General features: G+C 46.3%; 1 protein-coding gene across 5 annotated transcripts in view; it reads right to left on the minus strand.

Annotated features, from left to right (window-relative positions):
- The window catches only part of CA6 (carbonic anhydrase 6), a 46,812-nt gene that overhangs the window by 19,411 nt on the left and 11,607 nt on the right, over positions 1 to 15,794 (minus strand). For 4 of the 5 annotated variants that reach the window (XM_073317185.2, XM_073317186.2, XM_073317187.2 and 1 more), the window contains 3 exons: positions 3,766 to 3,858; positions 1,504 to 1,686; positions 164 to 312 (listed from right to left, as the gene is read on the minus strand). In XM_073317185.2, coding sequence (XP_073173286.1) covers positions 164 to 312; positions 1,504 to 1,686; positions 3,766 to 3,844 — 411 coding nt within the window. In that variant the 5' untranslated portion in view covers positions 3,845 to 3,858. Of the gene's footprint in view, positions 1 to 163; positions 313 to 1,503; positions 1,687 to 3,765; positions 3,876 to 15,794 lie in introns of all 5 variants that reach the window. The other variant, XM_073317184.2, reaches the window with a different exon arrangement.

A 15,794-nucleotide genomic window follows, 5' to 3' on the forward strand; every position in this document is an offset into this window, starting at 1 on the left:
TTTAAAGCAATTCACAGGGTGCTGTGTTTGCCAACAGAGGTTTTCTTTTAACATGGGATTTTCCTGTGTTGTTTGTTGTTGCTGTCCCCCCGCCCCATGAGGGGAAAGAAGGCAACCCTCTCCCTTTATGAGGAGGAGGCATGTCTTCCCCTTAAACAGGTACCTCCGCGAAGTATCTCATTCCATCCACGGTATGTTCGGAGCCACTGGTCTCCAGGTCCAGCCCGCCCCAGTGCAAGTGCATCTGGACAGCCGTGAAGAGGCTTGGGAGCCCTTTGGTGATGTGCATGGTGGGTGGCAAATCAATCTGGACTGCAAGATAGGAGAATAAGATGACACTAAATGGATGCAGCTGGTCCTGATGCTGCAAATACTTAATACACTGTATACAGCTTAGTGGGGAGAGCAGCTTCATGGAACTCAGTTGGGCTGCTCCTGCTGGTGGGGTAAACTCCCTAGCCTCTGTTTAGGAAAGCACTTGAGCATGGGAGTACTCCTAGTGAAGTCAGTGGGATACTCAGGATACCTGCTTAGGGTTAGGCAGATGCTTAAAGTTATTTCCTGATCTGGGGCCTGTGCTCCATAGGGGGTGTTTGCAAGATCAGTCACCCTGAATGCTGGCATGTCCTAGTGCTAAGGCTGCTCTGGAGAAAGCGTGAGTTTAGGCATGTTGGTTTGTATGATCTCTGTAGATGGGGTTTATCTGATCTAACGAATGCATCTTGCGGCTGGGATGCTGGTGCCTGAACTCTATGAAACTCTTTTCGAAAGCAAAAACGGTCTAAGGTCAGATAATCAATGTTGCACACTAGATGAGTGTGAGAGAGAGGGGATCTGCGCACATCGGTGCATCTGCAAACTACAGTCCACTGAGTCGGACATGCCTGACATAAATATGTACGTGTCTGACTTTTTCTGCAATGCTCCAGAATGGGAGGAGAGTGGACATGTCACACAAGTGCAATTTTCAAAGGGTGATTGTATGAGCATCTTCAGTTCCACCCATGCAATCTTCAGTGAATTAAAACTACAACTGACTTTAATATATTAGATCCAATGAGTGAAGAAAGAGCCATCTGCTACAATTCTAATTGCTTATCGGTGGCTAAAATATTAATGGCCAGACTCTTGCAATCTCCAGTGCTTCCCATGGGGCTTGTAGGATTCAGCACTTCTTGGGATCAGGCCAAGTGGTCTAAAGTGCTGCTGTTGACTCCAGGGGGGAGCAGGATTGAGCCACAGTGACTATCTCGTTCATTCCATGAGGTAATAAAGGTGCAAATCCCAAGGCCTGTTCTCCATACCCAAGTAATGCTACAGCCTCTGCTTAAGGTTAGATGTAGTGTGAACTGTCCATGGCTATGGAACGAGAGATGCTCCAGGCCCTGTTTACTGTATTGAGGCAGTAACCTGCCACCCTCCTGAGATTAGCAGTGATGTCACAGCCCTGCTGCCCTCCTCTTTGGGGCAGGGAAGGTAGTTGGACAAGCCCCCACTGCTTACCTGAGTGCCCATTGTTGGTCATGGTGAAGTTCCCCTGCAAGGGTCCATCGTAACCAGTCAGCTCCAGCTGTGTGAGCTGTGGGTTGTACCTCACTTTCCTCTTCTGAATGTCAATGGGGGACTGGTGCTTGCCAGCACAGGCTGCAAAGTGCTTTCCCCAGTGCATTTCATCCAGCTCTCCAGCTGCAAAGCCGAGAAGAAGCAGAGCAGGCTCTTACAAAGCGGCAGGAGTCCTGCTGGCCCACTGGCGATGAGTTGTTCCTTGCTCAGCAGCAGGGCCGCAGAGCATCCCCCTCTGATTATTACAACTCCAGGAACTGCATGTCTGAAAGACTGATCTACCTTCCCTAGTGTGAAAATGTGCATCGTTCCGGCTGCATGACAACTGCCCCACCAGGCAGGAAACCTGCCTCCCCCTAATATCCCATCTCTACTAATGGCTGGAGGCTGAACCTGTATTGAAATAGAAGTGGTGTTTATACAGACAGTGATGTTTATATCTACTTCAGGGGACAGAGGCATGAAGTCTGGGTTCTTTTCTAATGAAAGCTGCGAACTGCGCTAAGCCAATTGTCTCAGTTTGTCAGAGGTGGGGGCCCACGGAGGATTGTCAGCAAATTCTCTACTTTTTTTAAAAAAATTATTTATATAGGCACTATCAAGGAAATAAGGAATGGAAAAGGGGAGAGGGTTTAAAATAAATTAAACCTCTTGTGTGTTTTTTCCTAACTCATCTCACTTGCTGTCTGGAGCTTCTTTGGTCCCTTGAATGCTCTCTACTAAGACACTAACTTGTCAGTGCTTTACAAATAAGAATTGGCACTTTCAATCCCACCTTTCATTTGAGGATCACAAACCTTTTTATTCTCACTGATTAAACCATATACTACCTCTTTAGGGTAGGTAAATAGTACTAATTCCTTTTTATACATCGGTAAACTGAGGCCTGGGGAAGTTTAAGTGACTTGTGAGTCAGTCGTAGATGTAGAAATAGAACCCAGGAGTCCTGGTTTGCCACTCATTTGCTCTAAATCACTAGCTAACATTCCCTCCCTTTTAATATATAAAGCAATAAAATTTCTGCTTCAATTTCCACTTCAATTCAATGTAAGTATTTAACACCTTCCACAACCCCAGTGCCATCCAAATAATTAAGCACTGCTTTAATCTTTGAAGGCTCTTTGCTCTCGCTGTACTGTTGTATTCAGGACTTTATGGAACTTTTATGTCCTCTGTCACTACTCTGGCTTAGAATCAGTTTGGAAATCCATTCTTCCTTTTCCAGCAGTTCCCTTTGCCATTTACAGCATGTTGATCTATTTCAGAGTCAGAATACCAGAGCCAAGGTAAACCCTTAAGCTGTTGCTGAAATCTCCCACTGAGAATTCAACAGTACAGGGTGCTGGTCTGGCTTTTTAACCATTTTTTAAAAAATCTTTTAATTGTTCAAAGCTATTTCAGCATCTGCCAAGTGTTTTTCTGTTTGTTTGTTTTGTTATTACTACATCATTATAAACCTATTTCAACATCTGAGACCTTTTCTTTTCTTTCATTTTACTTTGGGAAAGTCCGTTTTTGCAGGTACTGTAGTTTGTTTAATTCCCAGACATGCATCAGTGAGGTAATTGCACAGATGCTCCAGAGATGTTGGTGAAAAGATTCCAAAGATAATTGTTGTAAGCAGCCCAGTGTGCTAACTGGAATTTAAAAAAAAAAAAAAATTAAATCAAGAACTTTAGTTCCCCCACTGTGGCAGCCTGCTTCAAAACCCATTGAAATCCATGGAAAGGCTCCCAGTGACTTCAACAGATTCTGAAAAAAACTAAGAATTAAGCAAAATTTCACGAGGGCAAATATGCAAACAGCAGCCCTCTACCTCTGTATCCATGTTCCACAGGCTGTGAAAGTAAAATAGTGAGCAAGCAGTTATCCAAAGGGAAAGCTCTTTTTTTTTCTTTCCAGGATCAGCAAAAGGTCAGCTTTTATTCTAAAGCCCTGTAAAGATTTTTCTCGTTGTTTGCACCCCATTGTTCTCTCTGACAATATGTTCCAATCACACAAAGGAATGGAGAAGGTTGGCAGTGAAAAGAACCACTTTTAAAATACACAGTCATCAATGAAGTGAAATAAATTAGCTGCCATGTTTTTTTCGAATAGACCAGCTGAAAAGCCCAGCTTTACCTCCAGCCACAGGTGACTGTCTTAAGCAGCCTGGTGGAGCCAGCAGCACTTAAAAACCAGTTGCTTGCTTGTGCTCGTTACCTTTGTATGTCCAGTGCATTATATGAGAAGCGCTGAGATGCACAAGGAGCAGGTGCAGCAAGGTGGCTGGAATCCTCATGGCTCTTGCAGTGTCTGAAATCAGAACCGAGCTGGGAAATGCATTTCTTTGACAATCCCAGAAAGTGTAAATAACAATTTACTCAAAGTCCAGCCCTTCTGCTATCTGTCCCATCCTTCTGCTCTCCCTGCTGAAACAGTAACCACCACCAGGGATATTTTACGTGGGCTGCTAGCTACCACTGCTAAAAGCATTTTATTGATCCACTCACAGAGACTGCCAGTTCTAATGAAACAGAAGGTTACTCCACTAATGCCCTTGAGGTCAGCTTCTGACATGCACTTGATTTATACCTTTCTGGCCACTTTTCCTGTCTGGCTGTTCCCCCTGAGCAGGGCTGTGAGCTTCCATACAACAGTGCCTTGCAAATATTAACACTTAACGCTCTTCTGCTGCAGAGCTCAAAGCAGCACTGTTTTGCAGAGCAACAGTCTGAGGCAGAAAGAGGTTAAGAGACTAATTTTCAGAGGTGCTGAGTATGCACAGCTATATTTGAAATCAATGGGACCTACAGGTGCTCAACCCCTACCACCGGGGCCAGATTTTCCCCCCTAAAATCTATGGGACTTGGGCACCAAAGTGCTTTTGAAAATCCCACTAAGGTGTCTATCCGCATCTTTAGGTGCCTAAATACCTTTAAAATCTGGCCCCAAGTGACTTGCCCAAGGTCACGCAGCATGTCAGTGGCAAAGCTGGGACTAGACCCCAGGTCTCCTGTCTGCTATGCTGAAGTCCTGTTCATTAGACTATGCTAATGTTGTAAGAACAACCTTGGCAACCTGTACTCCTCTCTGCCTAATAAACCCCTACCAATAATGTCCCCAAACCAAAATGAATAATAAAATCAAAGAGCCTCCTGCAAGCAGCATTTTAACCCCAAAAAGGGAGAAATGCCAGACTCCATGAAGTCCACTAAGTACTTTGCTATGGCAATAGATTTTACATTGACGGTGCTTAGATACTATGGTAATGGCCAGATAGATAGATCATGTCAATAAAATCTCCAGTTCTTCTGCCCTCGCTGTCTCCGCTAGTTTCAGTAATGTTGCGCTGCCTTGCAGTGATGACTTAAGAAAGCCACAGCCAGAACAGGTACGGGAGTTGCAGATTTCATTTAAACTTGGCTTTCTGGGGCTTGCATCAAGCTGAAGAATGGGAAATGCTGTTTTGTTTTTAATCTCATCATTTGTCCATGAATGGTTAATTTTAAAAGGCCTTTTTTCTTCTATATCCCACACACCATGTGTTTAAAGTTTGGGAACTGCTGTACTATTGAGTTACTTAATCTGATGTGTATTTTTCTCCCCCTCCCCCACCTCTAAAGAAGTCATTTATTCTGACAGCTGCACTGAACTGTGTAAGGACTGAACTAATCAAACACGTCCTGCAATGCATTTCATAATCCTTGTGTATCCAGTTGGGTAAATAGTCCTTGGAATTAGCTGAGGGAGAAATTTTAGGGGTTTATACCTGTTTTCGCTCCAGAATTCCACATAGGATCACATCTGAGGACGAACAAGACACTAGACAGGAGGTCACTTCTGCACCAAAGCATCCCTTCTGTCCCCCACCCTGACTTGCATTGAACATGGATGTTATTTGGGAACAATCTGTTTCCCTAGCCCGTCCTTTATTGATCAGCTCCCTAGGGGCGACCCAGATGTTTTGAAATGAAGCCCATTGCAAGCTTGTGCTGGTGCTGGGATTGCTGGAGGTGGGGTGAATTCATGTTACATGAAGCCGTTCTGCTCAGTGCCCAAGCTGTGGGATTTACTTGGAGTTTTCTGGAGGACAAACAAGAAATTTAGGCCAAGAGTGGTCACTAATTGTGGGAACTTCCCTTGTTTAGAGCCCAACCTGAGACATCAGATGATGTGGAAACAGCTGAAGTACTCATTGCTTCCCGCCCCCTGCCCCCTCTGTCTTCACAGATAAGGTCAGCTCCACACTGATGTCCTGGGCAACACAGCATGGGGAGGAGGGTGAGCAGCCCTCAGTGCTGAAAGAACAGGTTAAGAACTATTTAGAAAAGCTGGACATGCACAAGTCCATGGGTCCAGATCTAATGCATCTGAGGGTGCCGAGGGAATTGGCTGATGGGATTGCAGAGCCACTAGCCATTATCTTTGAAAACTTGTGGTGATTGGGGGAGGTCTCAGAGGATTGGAAAAAGACAAATGTAGTGCCCATCTTTTAAAAAAGGGAAGAAGGAGAACCTGGGGAACTACAGACCTGTCAGCCTCACCTCAGTCCCTGGAAAAATCATGGAGCAGGTCCTCAAGGAAACCATTTTGAAGCACTTGGAGGAGAGGAAGGTGATCAGGAACAGTCAAAATGAATTCACCAAGGGCAAGTCATGCCTGACCAACCTGATTGCCTTCTATGACGAGACAACTGGCTCCGTGGATATGGGGAAAGCAGTGGACATGATATATCTTGACTTCAGCAAAGTTTTTGATACGGTCTCCCACAGTATTCTTGCCAGCAAGTTAAAAAAGTATGGATTGGATGAATGGACTATAAGGTGGATAGAAAGCTGGCTAGAGGTCAGGCTTGATGGGTAGTGATCAACACTCGATGTCTAGTTGGCAGCCGGTATCAAGCCGAGTGCCCCAGGGATTGGTCCTGGGGCCTGTTTTGTTCAACATATTTATTAATGATCTGGATGATGGGATGGATTGCACCCTCAGCAAGTCTGCAGATGACACTAAGCTGGGGGGAGAGCTAGATATGCTGGAGGGCAGGGATAGGATCCAGGGTGACCTAGACAAATTGGAGGATTGGGCCAAAAGAAATCTGATGAGGTTCAACAAGGACAAGTGCAGAGTCCTGCACTTAGGACAGAAGAATCCCATGCATTCCTACAGGCTGGGGACCGACTGGCTAAGCAGTTCTGCAGAAAAGGACCTGGGGATTACAGTGGACGAGAAGCTGGATATGAGTCAGCAGTGTGCCCTTGTTGCCAAAAAGGCTAATGGCATCTTGGGCTGCATTAGGAGGAGCATTGCCAGCAGATCGAGGGACGTGATTATTCCCCTCTATTTGGCACTGATGAGGCCACAGCTGGAGTACTGTGTCCAGTTTTGGGCTCCACGCTACAAGAAGGATGTGGAAAAATTGGAAAACGTCCAGCAGAGGGCAACAAAAACGATTAGGGGACTGGAACACATGACTGATGAGGAGAGGCTGAGGGAACTGGGCTTGTTTAGTCTGCAGAAGAGAAGAGTGAGGGGGGATTTGATAGCAGCCTTCAACTATCTGAAGGGGGGTTCCAAAGAGGATGGAGCTCGGCTGTTCTCAGTGGTGGCAGATGACGGAACAAGGAGCAATGGTCTCACGTTGCAGTGGGGGAGGTCTAGGTTGAATATTAGGAAACACTATTTCACGAGGAGGGTGATGAAGCACTGGAATGGGTTACCTAGGGAGGGGGTGGAATTTCCATCCTTAGAGGTTTTCAAGGCCCGGCTTGACAAAGCCCTGGCTGGGGTGATTTATTTGGGGATTGGTCCTGCTTTGAGCAGGGGGTGGGACTAGGTGACCTCCTGAGGTCCCTTCCAGCCCTGATCTTCTATGATTCTGTCCTATCCCCACTTTCCCCTGGAACTCTAGCTGAAATCAGCAGGCACCGCACATGCTCAGCAACTCCAGAAATCAGACCTTAAGTGTCTCAGGCTGGGCAACCAAAATTAGCAGCTGTTTTTGAAAACTTTGGCCTTGGGTTTGTGCTGATTTCAGGGGCAAATTCTAGTTTCTAAGGGGAGGCAAATGTATGCATCCCTTTTATCCTATGCATGAGCCCTATTCCCCTTTCAGAGTAAATCATACCCGCTATCTCTTCCCCATACCATTAAAAACCATCCTGTAAGGGACAATCCCTCAGTGGCAGGAGACAGCTTGGATGACCTGATACATCTTTGCCATCTCTAATGTTTATTATGGGCTAGAATCTCATCTGGTGTAAGTGGGAAAAGCACAATTGACTCTCATGGTACTCCACTAATTTACACTCTGTGATTTCATGAATCTGTGTTACCCTTCAGAGTGAGTTTCACAAATGCCCCTGGCAGCTCAGAGAACTAATAGTGGCCCTGCAATCCACATGTAACCAGCAGCTATACCAAAATGGTAGTGTCACAAACAGCAGGGTCTCAGCTAGTATTCAATGAACACTCTGACTGCATCAGTAAATACAGGCACCTCAGAGACTTGGTGGGATAACTCACATGACTGGAGTACTGTCATGGATGGTTATAAACTGTTCAGGAAGGACAGGCAGGGCAGAAAAGGTGGGGGAGTAGCACTGTATGTAAGGGAGCAGTATGACTGCTCAGAGCTCCGGTACAAAACTGTAGAAAAACCTGAGTGTCTCTGGATTAAGTTTAGAAGTGTGTGCAACAAGAGTGATGTAGTGGTGGGAGTCTGCTATAGACCACTGGACCAGGGGGATGAGGTAGATGAGGCTTTCTTCCGGCAGCTCACGGAAGCTACTAGATCACATGCCCTGATTCTCATGGGTGGCTTTAATTTTCCTGATATCTGCTGGGAGAGCAATACAGCAGTGCATAGACAATCCAGGAAGTTTTTGGAAAGCGTAGGGGACAATTTCCTGGCGCAAGTGCTAGAGGAGCCAACTAGGGGGGGCGCTTTTCTTGACCTGCTGCTCACAAACCGGGTAGAATTAGTGGGGGAAGCAAAAGTGGATGGGAATCTGGGAGGCAGTGACCATGAGTCGGTTGAGTTCAGGATCCTGACGCAGGGAAGAAAGGTAAGCAGCAGGATACGGACCCTGGACTTCAGGAAAGCAGACTTCGACTCCCTCAGGGAACGGATGGCCAGGATCCCCTGGGGGACTAACATGAAGGGGAAAGGAGTCCAGGAGAGCTGGCTGTATTTCAAGGAATCCCTGTTGAGGTTACAGGGACAAACCATCCCGATGAGTCGAAAGAATAGTAAATATGGCAGGCGACCAGCTTGGCTTAATGGTGAAATCCTAGCGGATCTTAAACATAAAAAAGAAGCTTACAAGAAGTGGAAGGTTGGACATATGACCAGGGAAGAGTATAAAAATATTGCTCGGGCATGTAGGAATGATATCAGGAGGGCCAAATCGCACCTGGAGCTGCAGCTAGCCAGAGATGTCAAGAGTAACAAGAAGGGTTTCTTCAGGTATGTTGGCAACAAGAAGAAAGCCAAGGAAAGTGTGGGCCCCTTACTGAATGAGGGAGGCAACGTAGTGACAGAGGATGTGGAAAAAGCTAATGTACTCAATGCTTTTTTTGCCTCTGTCTTCACTAACAAGGTCAGCTCCCAGACTGCTGCGCTGGGCATCACAAAATGGGGAAGAGAAGGCCAGCCCTCTGTGGAGATAGAAGTGGTTAGGGACTATTTAGAAAAGCTGGACGTGCACAAGTCCATGGGGCCGGACGAGTTGCATCCGAGAGTGCTGAAGGAATTGGCGGCTGTGATTGCAGAGCCATTGGCCATTATCTTTGAAAACTCGTGGCGAACGGGGGAAGTCCCGGATGACTGGAAAAAGGCTAATGTAGTGCCAATCTTTAAAAAAGGGAAGAAGGAGGATCCTGGGAACTACAGGCCAGTCAGCCTCACCTCAGTCCCTGGAAAAATCATGGAGCAGGTCCTCAAAGAATCAATCCTGAAGCACTTGCATGAGAGGAAAGTGATCAGGAACAGCCAGCATGGATTCACCAAGGGAAGGTCATGCCTGACTAATCTAATCGCCTTTTATGATGAGATTACTGGTTCTGTGGATGAAGGGAAAGCAGTGGATGTATTGTTTCTTGACTTTAGCAAAGCTTTTGACACGGTCTCCCACAGTATTCTTGTCAGCAAGTTAAGGAAGTATGGGCTGGATGAATGCACTATAAGGTGGGTAGAAAGCTGGCTAGATTGTCGGGCTCAACGGGTAGTGATCAATGGCTCCATGTCTAGTTGGCAGCCGGTGTCAAGTGGAGTGCCCCAGGGGTCGGTCCTGGGGCCGGTTTTGTTCAATATCTTCATAAATGATCTGGAGGATGGTGTAGATTGCACTCTCAGCAAATTTGCGGATGATACTAAACTGGGAGGAGTGGTAGATACGCTGGAGGGGAGGGATAGGATACAGAAGGACCTAGACAAATTGGAGGATTGGGCCAAAAGAAATCTGATGAGGTTCAATAAGGATAAGTGCAGGGTCCTGCACTTAGGACGGAAGAATCCAATGCACCGCTACAGACTAGGAGCCGAATGGCTAGGCAGCAGTTCTGCGGAAAAGGACCTAGGGGTGACAGTGGACGAGAAGCTGGATATGAGTCAGCAGTGTGCCCTTGTTGCCAAGAAGGCCAATGGCATTTTGGGATGTATAAGTAGGGGCACAGCGAGCAGATCGAGGGACGTGATTGTTCCCCTCTATTCGACATTGGTGAGGCCTCATCTGGAGTACTGTGTCCAGTTTTGGGCCCCACACTACAAGAAGGATGTGGATAAATTGGAGAGAGTCCAGTGAAGGGCAACAAAAATGATTAGGGGTCTAGAACACATGACTTATGAGGAGAGGCTGCGGGAGCTGGGATTGTTTAGTCTGCAGAAGAGAAGAATGAGGGGGGATTTGATAGCTGCTTTCAACTACCTGAAAGGGGGTTCCAAAGAGGATGGCTCTAGACTGTTCTCAATGGTCGCAGATGACAGAACGAGGAGTAATGGTCTCAAGTTGCAGTGGGGGAGGTTTAGATTGGATATTAGGAAAAACTTTTTCACTATGAGGGTGGTGAAACACTGGAATGCGTTACCTAGGGAGGTGGTAGAATCTCCTTCCTTAGAAGTTTTTAAGGTCAGGCTTGACAAAGCCCTGGCTGGGATGATTTAACTGGGAATTGGTCCTGCTTCGAGCAGGGGGTTGCACTAGATGAACTCCTGTGGTCCCTTCCAACTCTGATATTCTATGATTCTATGATTCTCACCCACACTGTCATAGGGCTGGCCCTCTTTAGACCCTCTGGTGGTTTAACTAGACCTGTTCAATCTATCCTAAATATCACTTTAGCCCCCTACAGCTCAATCAATACAGGATTTGCTTTGAAGATATATCTTAACAAAACATTTGTAATTGTACATGCTAGGCATATTCAAATCTCAAGCTCCAGGGTACAAGCTGGTTGAGACAAGGGTCAGGAAGGAACTTCTACCTATGTAAAGAATTGCACAGATGGGCAAGTGCATTATGTGCACGTTCTGCCCTTCTCTAGAGCATCAGGTAGTGGCCTCTACTGGCAGGATACTGGCAGACTTAATGGACCAGTGGTCTGACCTGTTACAGCAATGGAGTGGTTAGAGATGAAGAATGATTGGCTCCTAGGAGCCATCCCCTACAAGGAGAGGACTTAGTTTCCCCATTAGAGGATGTAACCGATATTAAACTGATGATACCTTTGATGAGAGATGGGCTCTGCTGCACGGTTTGGAGCCAAAATTATGAGGTATTCAGAGCTGGGATTTTAGTTTGGCCAGTTATTAAAAAAGAAAGTGTGGGGGGGCAGTCAGTAGTAAAATTCAGATTCAACCATCTACCAGAGGGCCAGGGGTGTTGCTGGCAGGACTGTGCTTTGGGCCCATCTCAGCACCTGAGTTTAGTCAACAGCAAATTCTATGTCTAGATAGCTCAGGCATAAATGTTCTTAGCATGTTTTTGGTATAAAGGCAGGCTGCTTGCCCATGGATGCACTTATACAGACACCAGCCCCACAAAGTAGAGTGGGAAATCAGTCTTTCACCCCACAGATTTGGCTTCCAGACACTCATGCTTGAATATCCTTCCTTATTTTCATCTCTCCCCTACAGTTCACTCTGTACCATTAATTAAATTTGGCTTCACCCAGGATGCTGCTTCTATTCCAGGCAGCTGAAGAACTCAGGTCAGATTGCAACTTCAGACCCATCCTTGAAGATGTAACTATCCCCCTTACCAGTCAGGAATGTGTATAATCACATAGCAGCCTTGGTCCTGCACTGGAGTAGCTGGCTCAGCATTTAAGGCTCTGACTCAGATTTGAACCCAAGCCCCCCTTCTGTATGCGCACAAATCAGTCTGACTCATGTCAGCAAACACTCAGAACCTGGGTCCTAGGACCCCACTGAAATTCAGGTCCAAAGCCCTGTCATTTTGTAATGTGGACGCAGGTTGAGCCACAGACCTGAGTCAGAAGGTCTGTGTCGTGCAGGGTGAACTTGTTAGTGTGGCTGAGGCCTGGGTCCAGCAAATGTAAACCCAGGTTTCCAGTGCAGTATGCATGCTCAACCACAGGCTTGGAAAACTTGGGTCCACAAGCCCCACAAGCCTGAGCCTAGTGTGCAGTATAGACATAACCTTAATTTGTCCCCCTTTGATCCAGGACATCACATACTCCATCGCTGAAGTCAATGGGAGTTTGCTGGATCAGTACCAGGTCTGAGGAACATTTGGCCAGGAGCTCGTTGTTTAACTCCAGGCAACCAGATTGCCCTCATCCTGGATGTTTAGTGTTTGTTAATAGAGGCTAATGCCTCTTCAAACAGAGTTTTTCCTGCTGGAGCCAGGCTGAGTAAAATATTCACATTTCTTGACAGCTGTTTGTGAAAAACAGAAAGGCAGCCAAGGGAGCTGCAGATTGGACAGGTCCCAGCCATGGAGTAATGGCTGCAAAGGCTGCATGGGCTAGCATGGTAGGAGACACTCCAGTCCATAAACTGCAGTTCTGAATGAGGGAGATTGGAGGAAGGCAGGGTGTTTGGTGGACCTCTCCCGAAAGTGAATGGCATTTCCCTGTCTCCCTCTACGTCAGTGGCTCTCAACCTTTCCAGGCTACCGTACCACTTTCAGGTGTCTGATTTGTATACCCCCAAGTTTCACCTCACTTAAAAACTACTTGCTTATAAAATCGGACAGAAAAATACAAAAGTGTCACAGCCACACTAGTCCTGCAGAATTGCTTACTTTTTCATTTTACCATGTAATTATAAAATAAATCCATTGGAATATAAATATTGTCCTTACATCTCAGTGTATAGTATATAGAGCAGTATAAACAAGTCATTGTCTGTATGAAATCTTAGTTTGGACTGACTTCGCTAGTGCTTTTTAATGCAGCCTTTTGTAAAACTAGGCAAATATCTAGATGAGTTGATGTACCCCCTGGAAGTGGTTCCTGGTTGAGAACCACGGCTCTAGATTAAGCAGTGGGCACTACATACGTATTCCTGTTGTTCTGAATGGAGTTTGGAGGAAGGGTCCTCACAAGACCGCATGGACTTTTGGGAAGCATCACAGAGGTGTGAAGGGTGGGGTGTGAGGGAGGCAGGTCACTCCACTGACTAGGAGGGTCTGTAGCTGGGAGTGGAGCAGTATTTAGGGGTCATCTGGGAACTAAGAGGGTGGGGTCAGATAGACAAGTTGCCCATGCTTCCAAGCAGGGGACATGATGCAAATGCCCGTGTTGCACTTACACACTCAGATGGATGATCAAAACTGGTGCAATAGGACAAATCGTTTTAAATTGAGCGGTGTCCCACTTTTTACGTGGGCCAGGTGACTCCCCGTGAACATGGCCATATTTCCTGGGACTGACCCGTATGTCAGAGGTTTGAAACCGTGGCTTAGATAAGGATATTACTGATTAAGCTGTTTCATGCTACATCTCAGTTTAGGTTTGCCTACTGCATAGCAAGCAACAGCTCTGCTAAAACGTGGTAAGTCAGCAAAAATATCAACAACATCCACAGACACAGTGGAACGGGGAGGCCTCTGCACTGGACCTATCCAACCAAACAGATTGCTGTGGTGGAAAAAAATTATTTGCTTTATTTTACCTTAATTTTCTGGGGAAACAAAACTATTGTTATGTTAGGGGTTCAATCTGGCCCCCATTTCTCCACCTGTATGTTCTTGCACACAAATCAGGTCCTTCCATGGTCTCCTATTTAAATTGGGCAGTGAGACCTCTTTGGAAATTTGGCCCTACATTTTTAGTTTTTCCTGCATTTAAACTAATCTGTGAGAATCATGGAAGTTGGAAGAATCATTCCACCCAGCTTCCAGCCCTCGTGGTCACTGCAGAATTGGTTCCACCTGTATTATATCCCCATGTGCGTGGCCGAATTCTGCTCTCACTGATGTAAATTCAGAGGAACCCATTGATTCTACTGGAGCTCTTGGATATGGTGGTGATTGGTACGATAGAAAACCAAAGGTCAGATAGTCTGGGAATGCACCAATGTTAGAGAGCAGAATTTCTCTTGCTTTGTACAATTTAAAGAGTGACGGACCTAGCACCACTTCACTTAGGAGCCTATTTCATAATCTCTAAGATCTCATCACTAGGTAACTTCACTTGATATTTAACCTAAATGCTCCTTTGCTCAGTTTCACCCCATCACTCCTAACTGTATGTCTCTGAACCACCCAGAAAAGTCTCCCCTTTTTGGGGATTTACACCCTTTAAATACTTGTGAGCAGTTTTCCCCACCTCCCCCACCCCCATGCACATACAGCTGTCATTCAGCCAAGGATGCAGAGAAAATAATGTAAGGCTATAGAAAGAAAACTGAGTGATAGAAGAATCACTTTTTCAACTTCTATTTTCTGGACAGTTAAAGATTTCAGGTAATGTCTCAGATTATGCATGGGTTTGATTGTCCAAAAGATGTGGCTATGTTCCAGCAGGTGCCTGGTCATTCTGATCCCTTAAATGTAGAAGACTTTGATTATCTGGAATAAGGCTATGATGGGGTGTATAGATGCCAATCAGTGAATGGCAGGGAAAAGTTAATCTTCTCCCTGTTGCTAGGGAAGGGGGCACAGGTGTTTGTCCCGTGCAGGGATTTGCAGGGGAGCTGGTCTGGGCCAGCTCTGGGGAATCATTTAATTCCCACCACTGCAAAGTCCATTGAAGTCAAACACCAACTTTACTGAGTTCAGTGGGCTTTGGGGTAGACTCCAAAGGAGGCGCTATACTAGTGGGAGCTGAGTGTGCCTGTGAGAGGGTGGGAGGAGCCTGGGGAGAGAAGAACAGCAGAGGCTGGGCTGAAAGGAGAGACAGTTGCTGTGGAGCTGAGGGATGCCCTGTTGTATTGGTATTTGGCCCTTAAAGGAGAAGACCATTTACTTTTCTCTTGTATAAGAAAAGTCACCCAAAAGGAGTTCAAATGCCACCTAGTCATGCGGAATCCTTCACTGCTCCCAATGAATGCTTAATTGTTGTGTAATGCTGAATTTGCCTCTTGGAAAGTGTTATGCCTATGGTTGGAAAGAGGTTTAGCTGCTCTGCATGCAAAGTGACTGCTGTAACTCAGAACGGAGTTAGACTTCATTCAGAAGCTCTATGGCCTCGTGTTTCCCTGCTGAATTAAAAGGCCAGGATGTTGACGGAGCTGGGGTGGAGGGCTATTGGGGGAACTGGGTGATGGTGGTATTGGGAAGCAGGTTTAAAACAAACAAAAGGAAGTATTTCTTCATACAACACACAGTCAACCTGTGGAACTCCTTGCCAGAGGATGTTGTAAAGGCCAAGACTATAACAGGGTTCAAAAAAGAACTAGACAAAGTCATGGAGGATAGCTCCATCAATGGCTATTAGCCAGGATGGGCAGGGATGGTGTCTCTAGCCTCTGTTTGCCAGAAGCTAGGAACAGGCGACAAGGAATGGATCACTTGATGATTACCTGTTCTGTTCATTCCCTCTGGGGCACCTAGCATTGGCCACTGTTGGAAGACAGGATACTTGCCTATATGGACCTTTGGTCTGACCCAATATGGCCTTTTTTATGTGAGGCGGGCCCAGTATTGACCCAGACTCCCGCAATAGCATTCCCAGCAACCTCAGACATCTAGCATCCACCCCAGCTACCTGCAACACCTAGAACCCCCTCCCGTAGCTACCTAGAGAGAAACAGAGGAGAGGGAAATTGGGGCAGGGGAAGCAAA

Source organism: Lepidochelys kempii, chromosome 18, assembly GCF_965140285.1.
Source record: "Lepidochelys kempii isolate rLepKem1 chromosome 18, rLepKem1.hap1, whole genome shotgun sequence".
In the NCBI taxonomy this organism is placed as follows: Eukaryota; Metazoa; Chordata; order Testudines; family Cheloniidae; genus Lepidochelys; species Lepidochelys kempii.